Genomic DNA, 21,351 nt, shown 5'->3' on the forward strand with positions numbered 1-21,351 from the left:
AATGCCAGTCATGTGGGTCTTTTTCCTTGGGGGAGGAGGGCCAGTGCCCTAATGGAAGTCTAAGAAGCATAATGAGGGTGACATTAGCCCTCCTAGACAGAAAGCATATTACGAAGCTGCAATAATCAAAGCATTATGATGTTTGCCCAAGAATAGACTATGTAGTCAGTGAAATAATAGAATACCCAGAAATAGATCTAAGTTTATCATGAACGCAGTATATAATGAGGGTGGCATTCCTACCCATGGGGATGCCATGTCATACCCACGAGAAGTCAAAGAGTCTTCCTGAAGGTGGGATCAAATATGAGGCTTCCTTTTCTATTCCTTGCCTCTGTGGCTTGGGGGAGGAGGCTGAGGCCCCAGAGTTCCTGGAGCAGGAGAGCTACCTTGGTCCTGACCCCTGGCTCCCTCTTAAGGCTGCAGAGCGAGACTGGGAGGAGAAGCGGGCAGCCCTGACCCAGTATAGTGCCAAGGACATCAACCGGCTGCTGGAAGAGACACAGGCAGAGCTGCTCAAGGCCATCCCTGACCTGGACTGTGCCAGCAAGGCCCATCCAGGCCCGGCTCCCACTCCAGACCACAAGCCCCCCAAGGCCTCCCATGGCCAGAAGGCAGCGCCCCGAACGGAGCCCAGCGGGAGGAGGGGCTCAGGTATGGGGAGTAGTAGGGCTGGTGAGGAGCCCAGCATCGGGGAGTGCCCTCCTCGGGAGCTCAGGCTGATGGGGGAGGCACTGGGGACTCAAGATCATTGTGGCCGGGCTGCCAGACAAGGGAGGCCCTGGGACATCAGCCGCCACTAAAGGGAGACTGGGACCCAGAAAGACAGGGCCAGCTGGATTCCATCCCGGCTTTTCCCACTGTCCTGGGAAGGGAGCCGCTGAGAGGACCAGGCAGGGAGGACAAGCAAGTCCAGGCAGAGTCATCCGCCTCCACAACTTGGCTGGGTGCATGCCACAAACCAGGCTGTGTTGAGGGTGGGTTCCAACGCTGATACTGACACAGTTCCCATGGTCCCCAGCCTGAGTCATGGTCCCGGGGTAGGCAGAAATCCAGACCAGAAGTGGCAGTCATTCCTTCATTTTATTCATTCCTGCAATGCATATTTGTTAAGCACCTACTGTGTGCTAGGTGCTGGAGATATGGAAATAAGACAGGGCTTGCTTTCAAAGAGCTCAAAGTTTAGTGGGGGAAATAACGCTGACAGTTGTGTGTATCAAGCACTTGCTCTGTGATAAGAACTGTTCCATTGCTTTTAATGTATTCATCCTTACAGTTTTATAACAAGCCCAGGAGGCAGGTACGGTAGTTATTCCCATTTTACAGAGGAGGACATAGGCTCAAAATGATTAAGTAATCTGTGCTGGGTCATGCCTACTATGTAAACCAGAAATAGAATGCACATGTTAAATGTAGTAGCAGAAGTGAATGCCGGTACTGTGCAGTCCTGGTGGAGGCCCTAGGAGGGCAGGAAGGCTTCCCTGAAGAGGTGACTTTTCACTGAAGTCTTGCAAATGAGTGGGCACTTCCCTAGCCAGTGAGAGAGGGTACTCCAGGGTGAGGGAACAGTGTGTGCAAACGCCTGGAGGTGTGTGTGTGTGTGGTGTGGCCTCAACAGGGTCCAACCTGGGAAGCAGCAGGCAGAGCTGAGGCTGAAAGCCTGGTAGGTGCAGAGGTGCTGGCCTAAGGAGTTTGGACATCGTTTGGGGTGGTGGGGAGCCACTGCAAGATCAAAGGCAGGGGAATGTCATGGTTAGAGTGACCTCTCTGCAGGTTACCCTGGAAACAGGGCTGGAGGACTAACTGGGGGAAAGGAGAGCCCAGTGGGAGGGGCCAGGATCCCTGGAGGAGAGATGGAGAGCTGAGCCAGGGCAAGGGTGAGGGGCAATGGGAAGGAGGTGGTTAGAGCAGCGCCTCTCTAACTTGAATGTGCATCCGTCACCACAGGATCTGTTCAACCAGATCCTGATTTAGCAGCCCAGGAGTGGGGCCTGAGCTGCAGTTCTGACAAGCTTCGAGACGCTGCCAGTACTGCTGGTCCACAGACCACACTTGGAGTAGCAAGAGTGCTGTCAGGAGAGGGACAGGGCTTGGAGCTGGCGTGCAGGAGGAGATAAGAGAAGGAGGGGGCCCTGTGTTCTTGCCCCCAGGCTTTCCTCTCACTTCCTCCTGGTCCTCCCTGGAGGAGGAAGCAAGGTTTATCCCCTTCAAGTTAAATGTAGTGCACTGACTCCAGGGTTGCAGGCCCGCTGACCCCCAGCCCCTTGGTGCCTGCAGATGAGTTGACAGTGCCCCGATACCGCACAGAGAAGCCCTCCAAGTCACCCCCGCCGCCCCCTCCCCGCCGGAGCTTCCCCTCCTCCCACGGCCTGACCACCACACGCACTGGAGAGGTGGTGGTCACCAGCAAGAAGGACTCAGCCTTCATCAAGGTACCACTCCCACCTCAGATAGAGGGCCGGGGGACTGAGTTAGGATGAATCCTCAGATGACTTCTGGAGACCCTCTGGGGTGGGAAAGAGACCCCTTTCTCAGAGAACATGGAAGGAAGAAGCGGGTGGCTGGTGGCAACTTTGTCCTGCTAGTTTGGGATTCCGGGTATGTGTATTTGCCTTAATTCCATGCTAGGCCCCTGTCCGTTGAGGGACACCATGGGGCCTGGGAGGTGAGCTGGTGCTGAAGCCGGGCAGAGCCTGGCCTTGACAGGGGTCCCGGGCCTTGCAGAAGGCCGAGTCCGAGGAGTTGGAGGTGCAGAAGCCCCAGGTGAAGCTGCGCCGGGCCGTGTCGGAGGTGGCCCGCCCAGCCTCCACACCACCCATCATGGCCTCGGCCATCAAGGATGAGGATGACGAGGATCGCATCATTGCAGAGCTAGAGGTAGGTCAGGGCACACCTGGCCCCCAAGGTCTCAGCCAGGCCCCCTTCTCTGCCAGGCTGCCCCCAGGCCAGGTGACAGGATGAGACAGAAGATGGGCTCTTGGGCTCCCTGTGGAGCACTGGCTGTTCAGACCTCAGCCTTTTGCCTTCATTTCTTCTCCACTGTGAAATGAGGGGTGGGGGTCTAAAGTCTTCTCTCCTTGCAGATTTGAGTTTTTAAATTGTAGTCTCTGAGTCCCCCCAAGTATCCCCAGACCTCCTGCACTCTGAAAACCCCATATCCTAAGATTCGGAGATCACCGAGTTTGGAGACCCCCCATCCCCGAGTGTTCCGAGATCAGCTCATGCTTGAGACCCCATACTTGAGTATTCTGAGGACAGAACTCTGAGACTCTCATGCCCCATGCCTCGACTCTCCCAGCGGTGTCAGTCACCACACTCAAGCATTCTCAGCCACCCCCAGCCCCAGTGCGGGGCCTCTGGAGGTGACCAGATGAGAGCAGAGAGGGCCGGCGGCCATGGCAAGGGACCAAGGGGTGAGGCTGGGGGCCGATGCCATCCCAGGCCACCCTCCCCAAGGATGCCAGGGCCACAGGCCAGCACCCCCCTCCTCCCTGATGTCCCCTCCTCCAAACCTGCCCCCACCTTCTGCTCCCCAGGTGTTTGAGAGAAGCTCAGTGTCTTCCCTCCCCCCCACGCCCCGCCGCCAGCTGATCCCCACCTTGCTGTCCCCCCAGGACCTGGGGCCCCCCGGGGGCTCAGCCCCAGGCCCTACACGGAAGGTAACGGGGCTGCTCCCACTTCTCCCAGCTTTCTCTCTGCCTGTGCCCCCACAGCTTCCTCTCCTCACCTCCCACGCTAACCCGCTAAAATGCCAGTCACCGTCCCGAGTCCCGCCACCGCCACAGCCACTGCCACAGCGTTACACGTGGACTCACCCCTCCCCCACTCCAAGGACAGGCGCATAACCCTTCCTCCCTGCTGCCTGCTGGGGGGGCTCCCCGAGACTCCAGCAGCCTGGATGTCTGATGGCCCCTTGTGTCTGCATTTTCTCACGGGCTTGCTGATGGAGGCCTCAGTATTTTGTTCTGGTTCGCAGTCTGAGCTTAGGTCTGGCCCAAAGGCTGAGTGTGGTCTTGGGCCAAGATTGGAGTTTGGATCTTGCTCACAGGATGACTTTGGGTCCAACTCAAAATCTGACCTTGTCCTGAGCCCTTGCCTAGCCCCCACCTCCATCTTCGCTGCTCTGCTGCCTGTGCCGGGGAGAACTCTGTTTTTCCCACTAGAATCTATGCCTTGCGCTGGGGGCCAGGACGCCACAGGGGTAGGCTCTTCTACAGCCTCACCAGCCCATGGCCCACGTTGCTCTCTTGGACAGAGAGCCTGGGATGGAAGAAAGCCATGCCATTCCTTGGCTGCTGGTTCTTTTGGCATTGGGAAGTTCTTCCTTCTCTCTAACTTCAGTCCTTGCTGCTGTCCTGCTGCACTTATTTCCTCTTTATTCTTTCCTGGGAATTTGGGGGTGAACCTGCTGTCTGCACCCCACCCCTGGGGACTGTGTTTGGGGAGGAGGGGAGGGGGAAGGTCTGGAAATCTCTCTCTCTGCCAGGTCAGGTTAAGGCCGGGGCCCTCCGCTCTGGGGAAGGAGAGCCTCCCATGTGCACACATTCCCTGTCTGGGGCTCCCTGGCCCACAGCAGGCTCTGTGCTGATGGCCACCTGATTTCTGGCCTGGCTGGAGGCCTGGTGGCACTTTGGTTTCCTGGTAGGGGAAGAGCAGAGGGGCATCAGATAGTGGACAGTGCCTTCTGCTGGGCAGGGGATGGGCACAGAGCAGTGTGAGGAACCTCTAGGACGAGCTCTATGGAAGGGGCGCCTCCTGGACTGGCCGTGCCCTTGGCACTTTGGCCCCTCCCATCCAAGCCCTGCCCCTTTCTGGCTCTGGGAGCCCATCCTGAGGGGCCCAGTGGACAAGGCCTTTTGCCCCTGGCTGACCCTCTGCATCCTGCGGCAGCATCGGGCTGTGGAGCCGGGCGAGCATGAGGTCGCCCTCTCTGCCTCCCCAGTCAGCACCCCCCGCTTCCAGGTAAGCAGATGGCAAGGCTGGGTGGGTTCCTTTGGGAGGGGGTGGTTGGGGGTCCCTGCTGCCCCTCCCCATCTCCCCATGGCTCCCTTTAGTGGAAGGAGCACTGGCCTTGGAGTCAGACTATCTGGGTTCAAATCCAGGCTCTGCCACTAACTAGCTGCGGGTGGGTGGCCTTGGGTGAAGCATGTAACGTCCCTCGCCCTGGTGAGACCAGCAGTCACTTCACGGGTTAAGGTAGGCACTGAAGGTGAGGAAGGATGTGACGGCAACTGGCACAAGCCTGGTGCTCAGAGTTAGACCAGGATTCACTCATGTCGGGGAGTGGTACTTGGGGCTTCCCTCTGTGCCCTCACCGAGGCCAGGGCCAGGGATGCTGGCACCGGAGCAGGTGCCCAAGGGAGCTTTGCCCGAGTGTGTGTGCAGCAGAGGATTTGGCAAGGGGCAAGCCCCACCCCTTCCAGCTGTGAAGCTCTTGGGGAGAGCACACAAAGCTGGGGTTGGCCAGAAGTCTCTGGTTTGAGATGCCAGAGGCTGACATGTGGTCTCTGCCCACACGGGGCCAAAGGTTTCCATCATTCCATTCATTCCAACAAATAACTAATATTTATGAAGCACTCACAACATGCCCAGCGAGCTCACTTCATCCTCCACCGGCCCCACCTTGGTGTTGAGTCATTGCACAGATGGGCATACTCACAGGAGCAGCCCTGAGACCGGCTCCCGCAGGCCCACATGGGTGGTGTGAAGTAAACGTGTGCCTGCCCTGGCCAAACCGGCACCTTTACTGGAAAGTAGGAGGCCGTGGGGTATGGTGGGAAAGACCTGAATTCTGGTCCCAATTTTGCCTCCAACTTACTGGGTAGCCTCTGTCAGGACCCTCCCTGCCTCAGTTTCCCTATCTGTAAAAGAAAGTGGCTAGGCTCACCTAACTGTAACCCCCATTTTAGCTTGGGGTTTGGTTGTAGGAATCATACTCTTCCTCATCTTCCTTCTCCCCGCAGGCTGCCCCAGGTCCCAGGGCCTTCTGCATCCCAAAGATCATCTTGACAGAGTGTGCCCCTAGCCCTCCTAGCCCGCCAGAGGCCAGACTTGAGGAACTGGGACCCAGAACAGCTCCCACCCCAAGACCACGGACCCTGGCTGACAGCGGGAGGGGCTGGGATGGCCCACAGGCCCCGCCAGGGGTAGTGGGAGAGACTCCTGGGCCGAGGAGCAGCTTCGTGCCCTGGAAGGAGGGGGCAGCTCTGAGGAGACTGGGCAGAGGAGGCTGCAGCCTAGAGGATGGAGAAGCCAGGGTACCCTGTCCTCAGGGACCAGCCCAGGATGGGACTCCGGAGACCTCTACTGCTGACCCCTACCCAGAGGAGATCCTCAAGGACTCTGGACACGATGCCCAAACCTGCAGTAGGGAGCACCAGGGCCAGGCTGCTGCCAACTCAGGCTGTGCCACATGGGGCACCACTGCCCAGCGGATGGACAGCCTGGAGGAGACGCTCCGGGAGCTGGAAGCCACCCTGTGCAACATGGGCACAGACCCTGCCGTGGGGTCCCCTGGCAGCCCCCCACCCCTACCCCTCGGCCCCCAGGTGGCTGCCCCCTCTTCATCCTTCCCTGCTGCCTTCCTCCTCCATTTCCAGAGTCGGACGGAGTAGGGGGCGGCAGGAATGCCAGGCCAGCCCCCTCCTCCCACCAGCCTTCTCTCAGCTCTTATCACTCTCCTGGGAGCCTGGTGTCAAAGCAGGGTTTGCAGGCAGAGTCCGAGGGAGGCTGGGAAGCCGGCCTACCCAGGGGTCGGCCAATCCCCAGCCTTGGCAAGAACCAGGGCCTCTCCCCTTCTGCTCTGTATCTGTAAACCAACAAATAAAGTTCTCTCCCCACCTTCGCTCTCCACGCTCCCCTCCCCCTCCTGTCTGACTCTCTGTCTCTGTCATCTCTCTGCTTGCGCCTCTGGATCCCCAGTGCCCCGTGGGCAGGACTGGTACTTGGGGAGGTTCATGGGAGCCAAGCTTGCCCATCCCTAGGGAGACCTCACCTCTATCCTCCCCTTAGGAGTAGAATGTGGGCCTGGGGCTGCCTCTCTGCTCTGTGTGCCATTATAGAGAGCCCCTCGCCGGCATGTGCACTCAGGTCCAGATGGTGCCCCTTGCCGGGAGTGGGGTTGCTGCTGGGGACCCTCACTTTAGCAGAGGCTCCCCAGGGAGGGCATCAGCTGCCTCTGGGCTACTCAGGGAAGCCACTGAAGAGCTCTCCCTCAAGAGCTGTTGGGAACCTGGCTGGGGCCCCATCCCTCTCCTGCAGGGAGACCATAAATGGGTACTCAGAGAGTAGACCTGGGTTCTGGACTGGGATGTGGAGCCAGAGAGGGGTCTCCAGGTCTCAAAAGGTCCCACTAGGGAGGTCCTAGCCCCCAAACCCCACCCAGTGCTAGGGTTCCTGTGTGATTCATCCCACGTGCACCCAGCAACTGCAACCCTGTTCCTCTTCTTGCAGAGTGGCGGAGGCAGCGTACCGCCCATGAAGGTGGTGACTCCGGGGGCCTCTCGGCTGAAGGCGGCCCAGGGCCAGGTGGGCAGCCCCGACAAAAGCAAACATGGCAAGCAGAGGGCCGAGTACATGCGGATCCAGGCCCAGCAGCAGGTGAGGGCAGGGACTGTGGGGGCCACCCAGGCCCGCTCTGCTGCATGCCGCGCCCCTGCCCAGCTGGGCATCTCCTGCCCCTGCTCCCGTGACCAGCTTTCCCAACCTCTGCCCAGACAGACCTTCCCTGCCAGGACTGCCCCACCCACCCCCTGTGCCATCTTCTCTCTCCTCCTCCCGATCCCAGAGCTTTGGATCTGGGTTGGCACATGAGTTCTCAACCAGGCACCTCCCTTCTCAGGAGTTCCCTTACTCAGACACAGAGAAGACTCATCTCCAGCTGCCACTGCTGGCTCCTGGAGGAGGGAGCGGGTTTGTGACTCCAGCAGCCCCAACGTCTGGGTCCCTGGCCTACCCTGGGGTGCAGAAGGGGGATTTTGCGGCCCTCTGCTTCCTGCCATTCTGTTTCTCTCTCCGCTTTCCTCTCCCTCTTCCCAGGGCTCCGCCTGCTATTCAGGGCCCCGCTCTCACCTCAGCCTCCCTCTTAGCTCTTAGGCCACCCCTAGTCAAGGGAGAAGCCAACTTTGCATCTGCTTTTCAGCCTTGTGTTTGGGTTTCGGTGGGGTCACCTCCCATCTTTGCAAGGTGGGGTGGGGACAGGGCGAGGCACTTTGGCCCTTGGGAAGGGTAGGGGTGCAGCAGGAATTGCAGGGGTGCCGCAATCTCTTTCAGATCTAATGAGCAGGCGCGGGGGCTGTGTGGAGAGTAGACACACCTCACCCGTGGGTGTTTATTGCCCATGTGGTCTGGTCAGAGGCTGCAGGGTGGCTCCTGGACCTAGATATTGTGAGAGACCCTTAGTGCACTCGTTTGATTCGGTGAATATTTATGAGCAGCTCCCGTATGACAGGCCCATTCTGGGTGTGAGGGTGGGGGCTGTGATGTGTCCAGGTGCTCTCACTTAAAGAAGGTTCTAGACTCAGAAGCAAGATGTTAGAGAAGGTTCTAGACTCAGAGGCAAGAGGTTAGAGATGGGTGAGTCCATCTCTTTTTCAGATGAGGGGACAGCTCAGAGAAGGAGAGGGGCCTCCCAAAGGTGCACAGCAAGGTGGCATCACAGCCAGGATCGGAACCGTGGGACCCAGGCCCTGGGCACCTTGGGTCCCTGCCTCCCTACTGGCTCCCAGGAGAATCTCTCAAAAAGCATCCCTCCGGCACCTCGAAGCCTATCCACAGCTCCCCAACTGCCTCCTCATGGCCCCCAGACATTCTGCGAGCCTCATCTCCCGTTGTTTTTCCTGCCACTGCCAGGGATGAGTTCCCCTTGTCCTGTCCAGGCTGGACCCTCCTGGGTGCCCAGCAGAGCAGCTGACATTGACAGAGCTTTCACTGGGGCCAGGCACACGCATTATCTCATCTCACACTCACCACACTGAGGAAGGTCTATTACCCCCCTATGGCAGGTGGGGAAACAGGCTTAACCCAAGGCCACATGGCTGGCAAGTGGGGGGCAGGACACAAGTCCAGACTGCCTCCCTCCCTACCACAAAGTGCTTCAGCCTCTCCAGCAGGCCCTTCCCTTGGCTCTAATTATGCTCCACTGTTTCCCACCCTAGTTCCTCGCTCCCCAGAGCCCAGCTCCTCGGCTGTGGTGTCAGCCTCACGCCTTTATGGCCCAGCCTCCACCCCATCTCCGGGCTTGCCTGGGTCTCCAGTGGTGTCCAGATGGGCTCTTTTCACCCCGCTCCCCCACTGCTCTGCAGCCTGTGGCCTTGTAGACCCCCCACACCTGCATAGGGCTGTGCAGACCCTCTGTTCCACAGAATCCTCTCTCCAGCCTCCACCCCGAGCTTCCGGGCTCCTTTCTGAGCAACTCCCTCTTTTTTTGAGACGGAGTCTTGCTCTGTCACCCAGGCTGGAGTCCAATGGTGTGATCTCCGCTTACTGCAGCCTCGGCCTCCTGGGTTCAAGTGATTCTTGTGCCTTAGCCTCCCAAGCACCTGGGACTACAGGCTACCTTACCACACTGGCTAATTTTTGTATTTTTAGTAGAGACGGGGTTTCACCATGTTGGCCAGGTTGGTCTCAAACTCCTGAGCTCAGGTGATCCTCCCACCTCGGCCTCCCAAAGTGCTGGGATTATAGGCGTGAGCCATCGCACCCTGCCTGGGCGACTCGCCTTTGCCCGCCTCTTCCCTTTCCTGTGCCCCATTCCTCAGCCTCTTCTCCTCACACCATGCCTTTCTCTCCTCAGGCACCAGGCACTGCTTAGTCCCTGCCCCCACCCGCATCTCCATTCTGAGCTCCAGTCACCCACACACGCTTCCCCGGGCGTCCCCAGGCTCCTCGCAAGTGTGCATCCAGACACAATGCTCCCCCGATCCTGCCGCCCCAGCCTGTACTAGGCTGCCCCAGCTGCTGTCCCCATCAGGAAGGGTCGCCCACACCCAGCCTTCCTAAGCCCCTCTGTGCCCCTGTCTCACTTCCAGTGCTCCAGTAGCCTTTCTTACAAACATGGCTTCTTTCTGGTAAAGTAATACATGTTTCCTGGTGGAAATTTTATTTTATTTTATTTTATTTTATTTTATTTTTTTGAGACAGAGTCTCACAGTGTCACCCAGGCTGGAGTGCAATGGCACGATCTCGGCTCCGTGCAACCTCTGCCTCCTGGGTTCAAGCAATTCTCCTGTCTCAGCCTCCCGAGTAGCTGGGATTACAGGCACCCACCACCATGCCCAGCTAAATTTTTCTATTTTTAGTAGAGATGGGGTTTTTCACTATGTTGGCCAGGCTGGTCTCAAATTCCTGACCTCGTGATCCGCCCGCCTCAGCCTCCCAAACTGCTGGGATTACAGGTGTGAGCAGCCGCGCCCGGCCTCCCTGTGGAAATTTTCAACAGTGAAGTATAGAGAACCAGGGGAAAACCATCGCTATCTCATTACCAACATGCATGGTCTTCTAAGAGCTCCTTGTGACTTCTGTCACCTCTAACTGATTTCCCAAGACCTGGGGGTGGGGAGGGAACTTTGTAAAATGCAGATTTGATTGTCTCTGTGTGTGTGTGTGTGTGTGTCTCTCTCTCTCATACACACACACACACACACACCCCTTCCAGCTTAAAATCCCTGCCCCGGCCCCTGGTAGATGATAAACCCAAATCCTTCGTGTACGACCCAGGGCCCTTCACAGCAGCCTCAGCTCACCCTGCCCCTCCACCCCACACCCTCGGTGTGCTCCAGCCACGCGGGTCACTGGCGGGACATGCTTCACACCAGTTCAGCCTGTGGGCTTGGTCAAAGCCCTCTGTCCTCTCAGGCCCTTCTTTCACCTGTACAATGGGGACAGAAGTACCCAGCCTGGTCCTGAGCTCACATAATGCCAGGTACAGGTGAGAGCTTGGAAAACCACAGTGAGCTTTACGGCAGTGGGCGGGGGGAGGGAGGGGGCAGCGCTCAAGGCCTTTCCTTCATCCCGTGAGTCTAAGCTGTCTTTGACAATGTTGAGGTAGAGTAGACTAGAAGTGCCGGGATCAGGGACACAGAAATTGGAAGTAAGAAAGTTCTAAGATGGAGGTGCATTGCAGCAGGGCATGACCCCACAGAGTAGTCAGAGGAAGTGACTGAGAAGAAGCCCGTGAATGTTGTGCTTAGGATCCCAGGGAGGGACAGGAGCCAGGTTTCCAGGCAGGCAAGGATCAAGGGCTTGGTGTAGACCTGAAGCTATGGATGCCCCCTCTTCTATTAGGGCTAAGAAATCTGCTGAACACCTGCTTATCTTCTCAGATGGCTCAAATGAAGAGGATTTTTTTTTTTTTTTTTTTTTTTGAGATGGAGTCTCGCTCTGTTGCCCAGGCTGGAGTCCAGTGGCGTGATCTCGGCTCACGGCAACCCCCATCTCCTGGGTTCAAGCAATTCTCCTGCTTCAGCCTCCTGAGTAGCTGGGATTACTGGTGTCTGTCACCACGCCCAGCTAATTTTTGTGTTTTTGGTAGAGGTGGAGTTTCACCATGTTGGCCAGGCTGGTCTCGAACTCCTGACCTCAAGTGATCCACCTCCCAAAGTGCTGGGATTACAGGCATGAGCCACCACGTCCAGCCCCAAATGAAGAGACTTGAATGGAAGGACCACAGCAGAGGATTCAGGGAGAAAACAAGGGATGCCAAGGTACCCATGGACATCTCAGAGCAGGAGGCTGTGACTCCCTGGTCGAAGGGCAGTGGGGCAGGTGTTTAGCGAGTCCCAGAGGGCAGGAGTAGCAGAGCTGTGCTGTGGAGGGCACAGCTGCTGCCTGTGACACAGCTCCCAGGAGGGAGAGAGAAGGGAAGGAACTCTACCCTCTGACACTTTGGGAGGCTAAGACAGGAGGATCACTTGAGGCCAGGAGTTCGAGACCAGCCTGGGCAATATACTGAGCCCCCCCAATAATTGGTTCTGGGGCATGGAGAGGCAAGTGAAAGACAAACAGCATACCTGTTAGGTACCAAGTTTACAACTTTCATACCTTAAGGTAAATCTGTGTTGTCATGGCTGCATCCCCATAGCACCTAGAATAGTGCTTGGCATACGTAGGCACTCAGTAAATATTTGTTGAGTGAATGAGCGAATGAGTTTGCCATTGATGAGGCCCAATCCAGATGGAAACAGACAAAGCAAATCTGAAAGGTTAAAATGACAATCGCTATAATGGTTACCATTTGTTGCATGTTTACTGAGGGTGTTTGGTGCTGGGTCTTACGCCCAGTTGGCATCATCTCGTGGTGTGCATCTGGTGCTATGAGGCCTGTTATCCATTTGCAGGTGAGGACATGAGGGCCCAGAGAGATATGCAATTAAGGTCACACAGTTAAAAAGTGGCAGAGCTGGGACTTAAACCCAAGTCCACCTGCTACAAATGCTGTTGTCTTAGTACTGGATTCTGTTGCCCCACCAGGGAGCATAACCTCGTGGGTGTGAGCAAGCCTTGATGAGATCTTTGCGCTTGTGACGAGAATTCTAGAAGGTGATACGTTAACAAAAAACAAAGGTTGAATAGAGCAATAAAGCAACGCTGGGCTTCACATGTGTCAGTGAGAATGCTTTCAGCTGCAAGGAACAGGAACCCTGATTCAAAATGGCTTAAACAATAAAGAAAGGTACTCTGTAACCAAGAAGGCTGGAAGCAGGGAGATTCCAGGGTTGGTGAATTCAGCAGCTTGAGGATATCAGGACCCAAGTTTCTTTGCATTTGGTCCTGTTGTCATTTTTATTATTTTATTATTATTATTATTATTATTTTTTTTTTGAGACAGAGTCTTACTCTGTCACCCAGGCTGCAGTGCAATGGCGCAACCTCGGCCCACTGCAACCTCTGCCTCCTGGATTCAAGCGATTCTCCTGCCTCAGCCTCCCAAGTAGCTGGGATTACAGGTGCCCACCACCACGCCTGGCTAATTTTTGTATTTTTAGTAGAGACAGGGTTTCACCATGGTGGTCAGGCTGTTCTCGAACTCCTGACCTTGTGATTCACCCGCCTCAGCCTCCCAAAGTGCTGGGATTACAGGTGTGAGCCACCACACCTGGCCTATTTTATTATTATTTTCTTTCTTTTTTTTTTTTTTTTTTTTTTGAGATGGAGTCTCACTCTGTCACCCAGACTGGAGTGCAGTAGCACGATCTCGGCTCACTGCAATCTCCGCCTCCTGGGTTCAAGCAGTTCTCCTGCCTCAGTCTCCCGAGTAGCTGGGATTACTGGTGCCTACCACTGCACCCGGCTAATTTTTGTATTTTTAGTAAAGATGGGGCTTCACCATGTTGGCCAGGCTGATCTTGAACTCCCGACCTTGTGATCCACACGCCTCAGCTTCCCAAAGTGCTGGGATTACAGGCGTGAACCACCGTGCCTGGCTTTATTTTATTATTATTATTTTTGAGACAGTTACTCTGTCACCCAGGCTGGAGTGCAGTGACATGATCTCTGCTCGCTGCAACCTTGACCTCCCCAGGCTCAATCGGTCCTCCTGTCTCAGCCTTCCAAGTAGCTGGACGGCAGGTGGCACCACCACACCTCACTAATTTTCTGTATTTTTGGTACAGATGGGGTTTCGTCACATTGCCCAGGCTGGTCTCAAACTCCTGACCTCAGGTGGTCCACCCACCTAAGCTTCCCAAAGTGCTGGGATTATAGGCATGAGCCACCATGCCCGGCTTCACACAGCTGTTTTTATTTATTTATTTATTTATTTAAAAAAATTTTTTTGAGATAGAGTCACCCAGGCTGTCGCCCAGGCTGGAGTGCAGTGGTGTGATCTCAACTCACTGCAACCTCCACCTCCGTGGTTCAAGCCATCCTCCTGCCTCAGCCTCCCAAGTAGCTGGGACTAAAGACGTGTGCCACCATGCCTGGTTAATTTTCGCATTTTTTGGTAGAGTTGGGGTTTCACTGTATTGGCCAGGCTGGTCTCAAACTCCTGACCTCAAGTGATCTGCCCGCCTAGGCCTCCCAAAGTGCTGGGATTACAGGCCTGAGCCTGGCCTCACACAGCTGTTTTTAGAAGCCGGAGAATCTTTCCCAGAAGCCCCCAACAGACCACACCTCTTATCTCACTGCCCATTCCTAAATCAGTCACTGGCGAGGAGAAAGGAATTTCTCCAATTGCCATAGATTTTGTCATGATCCCCACACCCCGCACTTGGGGCTGGGGAAAGCCCAGCTTCTCCTGATCCACGCAGGGCTTAGCAAGGAAGGAGGGCGTGGGGGCTAGGGAGGGTGGCCCTGGGAATGGCCCTGGAGGTGGAGCCAGCAAGGTCTGTAGAGGCAAGAGGTTCCACACTTGTCTTGACATCTGGGCTTCTGAGTGTGAAGGGCCTGGGGAGCATGGACCCAGCGAGAGCAGGCGGCCGGCTCTGATCCCCAGGCAAGAGGGAGGGTGCAGTTCTCCATGCCTCCCCCAGCTGAAAACTGGACATGTGTGAGGTTTCTGCCTTGCCACAAAGGTGACAAAGTTCTGCTTCTCTGGACATAATTGGAACCAGCAGGGGAGGATGATGGGTGAAAGGAAATGACAGGAATCTTCAGAGATAGCAGCTGTGTCACCTGAGAAGGGTTAGCGGCACAGGCTGGGGTCACCAGGCACAGCTGGATGTGCTTCCTCAACTTCGGGAGAGTGGATTGTGGACGGTGTGGCCAGAGTCTCCTGGGAGGGAAGATGGCCCGAGAGGATTTTAGAAAGCACATGCTTGCAGAAGTGGTCTCCATGAAGAAGCGGGACAGGGATGAGGCATCCCCATAAACTGGTGAAGCTGGATGTCTAAAGGTCTTGCACTGGCTGTTGTGGGGAGAAGAGGGACCTCGACTGGGTGAGGGCACGTCACCTGCCTGAATATAGGAGCCAGGTGGTGGTGCCGGAAGACAAGTGTTCCAAAGACCAAAGCTTGAAATAGAACGAGGCTCTTGAAAAATGTTGAAGGGGCAGGAGCAGAAAAAGCAGCTTTTACCTAGAAGATCAGTTCAGAGGGAAAAGGACAGCCGGGGAGAATCAACACCTTGCCAGGGGACATAGTGAGGTGTGAAGAGATGTCAGGGGAAACTGGGCAGTGCTCCTCTCCCATCTGGCTTTGGGGGAAAGAAATTTAAATGGGAAAGGCTAGAGCAGAGGAGAGGCAGGACTGAGCCCAAGGTAAGTGACACAACGGTCAGAGAGCCTCTGGTTCCCTTTAGATGAATTTGTCTCCAGGCCCAGGTACTGGGGGCACAGAGAGGGCAGGGGCTATGCCCGACACATGCTGAGGACTGCGTGAGTCTGACGACCCTGTGGCTGGGCCCTCCCTGGACCGCCTAGAACTCCCTTGAGTAATGGATGAGCAGAGGAGAGGGGTTAGAAAACCCAAACAGGGCTGGGCGTGGTGGCTCATGCCTATAGTCCCAACCCTTTGGGAGGCTGAGGTGGGCGGATCACCTAAGGTCGGGAGGTCGAAACCAGCCTGACCAACATGGAGAAACCTCATCTTACTAAAAATACAAAATTAGCCAGGCGTGGTGGCACATGCCTGTAATTTCAGCTACTCGAGAGGCTGAGGCAGGAGAATCGCTTGAACCCGGAAGGCAGAAGTTGCTGTGAGCCAAGATTGCGCCATTGCGCTCCCGCCTGGGCAACAAGAGCAAAAATCCGTCTCCAAAAAAAAAAAAAAAAAAGAACAAGGAAGAAAAGAAAAAGAAAACCCAAATGGGGAACTTCCGCTTTAACTTAAATAAATAGATAAATAACAAAACTGAAAAGAAAACAAGGCCTCATTCTGTCTCCCAGGCTGGAGTGCAGTGGTGCAATCACGGCTCACTGCCACTTCTACCTCCTGGGCTCAGGCCATCCTCCCACCTCGGCCTCCTCCACAGGCACACAACATCACACTCAGCTATTAAAATTTTATTTTTATTTTTATTTTTAGTAGAGATGAGGTCTCGCCATGTTGCCCAGGCCGGTCTTGACTTCCTGGGCTCAAGCAATCCTCCTGCCTCAGCCTCCTAAAGTGCTGGGATTACAGGTGTGAGCCACCACACCCGGCCCCGGTTTTGATTCTCATAAAAGGGAAATGTAGATGACAGACTATACTGTGGTGAGCAAAACCCAGGTGTATCGTAGAACCAACCATCTGTGCACCTGTAAAGGAGAAATGGTGAGTGCAGCCAGCGCTGGTTCTTCACTGTGAGCCAGGCAGGCTGCTGGAGACAGGGCTTGCTTTAGACTCTAGCTTCTCCAGCTTCTCCGCTGCAAGGCATCTGAGAAAATCCCCTAGCAGCAGGGAAGTACAGGGAAGTGAACGACCCTGCCCAGACCTAACCTCAGGGTGGTCTCTGGTGGCTTGCCACAGCACCCTGTCTTATCTTTTGGATCTTTTTTTAAATCTGGGTGATTCAGTTCTCACACTAGTAGCTAAGCAAGGCCAGGAGGGACAGTGATTACAATTACAGAGAGAAACCCGGGTCTGTGTAGCCTTAACCCAGTGGATCTCAAAGGTAAGTGTGCAGCAGAGGCACCTGGGGCGCCTGCTTAAAATGCACATGCATGAGCCCACACAAGAGATGGATTCTGGAGGGGAGCCCAGGAGTCTGCATTCACGATGCATGCCTGGAAGTGATGAGGTAATGCATGTAACTCTCAAACTGCACTTTGGAGACCGCAGCTCCAGAGGACAAGCCTCCAGGACCGGTGGAGACACGGGAGTCCACCAAAGGTGGGAGGAGGATGAGGGGTCAGTTCTACTGACCAGTGAGGGCAGGACGAGTCATGAGGAAGTAGCCTCCTGTTACCAACTGGGGTGACAAGTGCTTGCAGGATGCACAGTGGGGCTTCCTGCACTGGGCCAGAGCCTGGTGCGGTAGCACCTTCTTCCCAGATTTCCAGGTGGTGGTAGTGGAGGTGGGCGTGCTTGAAGTGTTTATTCCCCACTGGGAGGATAAGCACCCTCCTCTGTTGCCACCAGGATGAGGCTGGAAGGGGCTCTGGCTGTACAACAGGCCAGTTGGGACTAGGAACCTTTCCCCACCCTGCCCCCGCTCCCCCGCAGGGCATGTGCCCCTGTCCCAGCTAACGTTTCACTTCTTCTTCCTCCCCTCCCCTACCCTTCCCCATTCCCACCTCCCTGTCTGCCCGTCCTGGGCGCGGCCTCTCCTGTGCTTCTCTGGTCACTCTCTGCTTCTCTCTGCTCTCAGTAACTGTGGGCCTGCCCTCCTGCTCTGACCACCTAGGCCCTTTGTCCAACCTCGTGCCCCCTCCCTGCCTTTTCTGTCCCCACCCCTCCCCATTCAAGGGACCTCTCTCTCCAGATGCCCCTCTGGCTTCTTCGTTTTGCAGTTAATTTCCTTGGATTTGTGGAGGTTTTCCACTTTTAAAACTTCAGCTGGGGGCCAGCATGGAGGTGCTCCCTTCTGCTCTCTGACCCCTGACCCCTGTTTTTGTTCCAGGCCACTAAACCATCTAAAGAGATGAGCGGGTCGAATGAGACCTCGAGCCCAGTCTCAGAAAAGCCCTCGGCTTCCAGAACCTCTATCCCTGTATTGACTTCCTTTGGGGCAAGGAATTCTTCCATCTCCTTCTAGAAGCCCCTCACCCTGCTGCCCCGCCTGTCCCCCTCCCTCACTCCTGCCATTTCTCCCCTCTCTTCGCTTCATCTCCACCCCACCTACTCTCCAGACCCCCTGAGGGGTGCGCCCTGCAGAGGAGGGTGTGGCCCTTCTCAGCTCCCTCTACCCATCCTCTGTTGGTGTTTTTGGTTTTTTTTTTTAACGATTCACTTTTAATTATCTTTTTTTTAAACAGTAAAACTAAAAACCAAACACACCACCTTCCTTGATCTGTTTCCAGCTGGCCTCTCACTGGCCGCACCTGTCACGTCTCTCCCTCTTCTCTTTCACCACTCTTTCCCCTAGTCCATCCTGACACTCCTGCACCCCCTTCCCGCCTTCCCTTCACTTCCCAAGAATACTCCAAACAAACTCTGAGCCACGGAGACTGGGAGCAGTGGGAGACCCCTCTCCCGTTTCTTGGTACTTTCCTGGAGGAACGCGGGGACATCGGACCAACCCATACATCAGGCCGGAGAGCGGGGTGCAGGGAGACTGGCCTTGGAGACGCCCCACTCCCTGTCCAAGCTCGGACAAGACTGCGACCTCCTCTGTGGCTGCTCTGCCTCCTCCCACTCACACCCCAGTGGGCCTGGAGTAGAGACGGACAGGCTGGAGACTAGGCCGGAGCTTGAGAGGCCTCAGGGTGGGTGTGAGGCCATGGAGTGGAGGACAGAGGCCCTTTGGTCTGCTGGCTGTGGAGGGTGGGTTGCATGGACAGCCGGACATCGGGGACACTGCCTTGGGAGAGGGCGGCCCGGACGGGTATTTGTTACTTTTAGTTTCCTGATTTAGCACTTTAAATGGCATTAACTTATTTAATGAGGGTGGGGTGGGCAAGAATGAGGGGCCTAGAAAACCAGGTTTTGTGGCCTGCAGTTGGGGGAAGGGTCTGGTTTGAGGGAAATGGGAGGGTCGAGAGGGGCTTGATGGAGAGCAGTGAAGACACCTGGGACCCCGAGGTGGGGTGACTTGACCTTCAGTCATCCTCTTGGTGATTTGAGGGTTTTCCGGGAAAGGATGAGATGTAGTTTTTCAATGGGGCTCTGGTGACCCTGGTGAGATGTCTGAAGGTCCCTGAGGCCTGACCGTCCAGCCAGTGCCCCTGGCCTGTGGACGCCATGCCTGCCCTGCAGAGGCGGTTGGCAGTGCCACCTTGCTTTTGGCCGGGTTCTGGGGAGGCAGAGAGAGGCCAATTTTGGTTCTCACTCCTGGCCGCCCAGAGGGCACAGTGAGGAGCCAGTAGGGAGAGGATGGGAGAAGAGGAGGAGGAGGAGTGGGGTCCCACTTGGAGCACAAAGTGAAGCAAGCACAGGGGAGGGGGACTCGAATCAGTTCCCCCAGCAAGCACAGAAAGGAGGAGCTGCGCAAGAGGCAGAGCCCCCCAACCCCTGGGGCCTGGCTGGGGAAAGCCTGCACTTGGGGAGCGCCGGAGCTGCTGAAGGTTTGGGGGGAGGGGCACTGGGGTTGTGTTTCTCCATTTCTTTTTCCGTTTTTGCCTTTGTTGGTTCATCCTTGTTTTCTAGCTTTGGATCATTTTTGTACCAAGGCGAGCAAGCCTTTTTGAAAAATAACAAAAGAGGAAAAAAAAAATCCCTCCTGAAAAAAAAAAAAAAAAACACCCTGGAAAATAGAAAAAAAAAAAAAAAAAAGGACCTCATAAATGATGCAATTACTTTTAATTGCAGGCAACTCTTTACATTTAAGTGAAGTGTCTTAACATTTTATATTGTTTTAAAAATATATTTACATATTATATATATAATATACGTAATATAAATATATATAAATATTTAAAAAAGAAAAAAAAAAGAAAACCACGGCACTCTCTCCCTGGCCGCTGTTTTGGCGGGGGAGGGGGCTGGGGGGCGGGCACGTCGGCCTGGCTTCTGTGGTCCCAGTGAAACGGTCTGGTTTGATTTGGCTGTACAGAGACCCCCTGACTTGGGAGGGGAGGGGGGAGTGGTGCCCCCTCCTCCCTCCACTCCATTACTCTCTGCTTGCTACTTCGCTTGCCCCCAGCTCCCACCCTCAGCCCTGTGACTGGAATGTGTGCCCCACCGTCATTGTCCTGAGTTGAATGTCCCTTTGTGGGGGAGGTGGGGGGACAGTGTCCATCCACGAAGGGGCAGAAGGAGGGAGGCCATGTGCCCCGCCCCACCCACTCGGGTGAAGTCCAGTGGGATTTGCATCTTTCTTTCCCTTTGGTTCCTGCACATTTATGGGCTGGGAGGCATCCGTGTAGAATCACGTGCAGCCTGTGTGTGTGCTGGCGTGAGCCCATGCACCGTGTGTGCAGACGCATGGGGCCTGCATCCACAGGAATGGCCGAGCACATGTGTGGCGGAAGGCGTAGGCACATAGGTGCATGTAACCTGTTTGGGCATTGGCACGTGCCTACCTGCATGTTAGCGTGAGAGGAGCTTTGTGTGTGAGAACATGTGTAATGTGTGTGCAGACATGCCTAGTGCCAGAGACTTGTGTGTGGGCCATGTACATGTGGACAGAGACACATACATGGGGGTGCATGTGATCTGTGTCTGCGAGTGTGTGTGTGCACGTGTGTGTGCTGGTGCAGACCCAGGTGTGTGGGTGTGCCTCTGTGTGCGTGTGTTCCATCATCCCTGCACCACTGGCTCCGGCTCCCTTCCCAAGCCCCCGTCCCCACCGGCCCTCTCACAGCCCGCAGCACGTCAGTGCCCCCAGCTGCATGCGCCTCGCTGCTCTGTCCATCAGTGTGTGCTTGACCAAGAGAAAACTAAGACGTCTCGGGGGACCCCTGTACCTGGTCCTCTCAGCCCCCGCCCACTGTGCTGTGTTACTCGCATGGGGGGTTTCTCTCCTGCCCTTTCCACAATATGCTGTTTTCCCAGGAGCCTCAGCCCTGAGGCTCTGAGTGGGGTCCCCAGGGGGTCCCCTGGGGTGAGTCCCGGCTCCACACCCTGCCCCGTCCACCCTGTAGGGCCCATGTTGGTGTAGCAGTGATGGCTTCTGTGGATATTCTGTGACCTCTGTCGGTGTAACTTGACAATTTCTAAATGGAAAAGGGTTGCTGTGTTTTCTCTGTCTCTCTTTTTTAATGTCCTTTTTTCTTCTCCCCACCTCCCTGCTCTCTTTCCTTTTCAGTTTTTCTAGCCAAGTGTTTGGGGCTTTAATAAAACTCGTTTCTTTTTCCTCTCCTGGATCTCCTTCCTATAGGCTGATGTCTCATTATTTCTCTGCTTCACCCTGGAGGATCTGGAAGGTGCTGAGATGGGTGGGGTGGCAGGTGGGGAATCCCTGGCAGCCATTGGTCTTCAGCTGGCAGGGCATGAGGGGGAGGACAGAACAGGGCCCCTGAGATTAGCCAGGTGGGGTGGTGTACATACCTGTAATCCCAGCTACTCGGGAGGCTGAGGCACGAGAATCTCTTGAACCCAGGAGGTGGAGGTTGCAGTGAGCCAAGATCGCACCACTGCACTCCAACCTGGGTGACAGCGAGACCCTGTCTCAAAAAACAAAAACAAAACAAAACAAAACAGCTCTCGGCTTGGCACTCCAAGAGGTGCCCTGCCTAACCCTCACAACCGTTGGTGAGGTAGCTACCAGTACCTCCTACTCGGGCGAGACAAAGCTCAGAGATGTTGGGCATCTTACCCAGAGTCATACAACTGGTAAGTTGTAGACAAACCAGTACGTTTGAATCCAGCTCTGCCTGACACCAAAGCCCACGATTAC

At 55.6% G+C, this 21,351-nt stretch overlaps 2 protein-coding genes across 3 annotated transcripts in view; both read left to right on the top strand.

Moving 5' to 3' along the window:
- Positions 1-10,085, top strand: part of SRCIN1 (SRC kinase signaling inhibitor 1) — a 64,667-nt gene extending 54,582 nt beyond the window's left edge. The window contains exons 14-19 of one of the 2 annotated variants that reach the window (XM_030922467.1): positions 420-654; positions 2,278-2,432; positions 2,725-2,877; positions 3,537-3,659; positions 7,453-7,599; positions 8,272-8,552. In XM_030922467.1, the coding sequence (XP_030778327.1) occupies positions 420-654; positions 2,278-2,432; positions 2,725-2,877; positions 3,537-3,659; positions 7,453-7,599; positions 8,272-8,277 (819 nt within the window). In that variant the 3' untranslated portion in view covers positions 8,278-8,552. Of the gene's footprint in view, positions 1-419; positions 655-2,277; positions 2,433-2,724; positions 2,878-3,536; positions 3,660-7,452; positions 7,600-8,271 lie in introns of both variants that reach the window. The other variant, XM_030922466.1, reaches the window with a different exon arrangement.
- On the top strand, positions 4,699-6,614 carry LOC104674877. Its single transcript, XM_010379345.1, has 2 exons — positions 4,699-4,962; positions 5,964-6,614. Exons 1-2 carry the CDS (start codon positions 4,699-4,701, stop codon positions 6,612-6,614), a joined length of 915 nt encoding a protein of 304 aa, XP_010377647.1.
- Positions 10,086-21,351: the final 11,266 nt, after the last annotated feature.

The sequence above is a fragment of the Rhinopithecus roxellana genome, chromosome 19, assembly GCF_007565055.1.
Source record: "Rhinopithecus roxellana isolate Shanxi Qingling chromosome 19, ASM756505v1, whole genome shotgun sequence".
Lineage (NCBI taxonomy): Eukaryota > Metazoa > Chordata > Mammalia > Primates > Cercopithecidae > Rhinopithecus > Rhinopithecus roxellana.

Excerpts from the sequence above, each read along its gene's own strand:
- LOC104674877 (XM_010379345.1), top strand. The coding sequence starts at position 4,699 with ATGGGCACAGAGCAGTGTGAGGAACCTCTAGGACGAGCTCTATGGAAG. Across the intron at positions 4,963-5,963 it reads TCAGCACCCCCCGCTTCCAG|GCTGCCCCAGGTCCCAGGGC; the intron begins GTAAGCAGATGG and ends TTCTCCCCGCAG.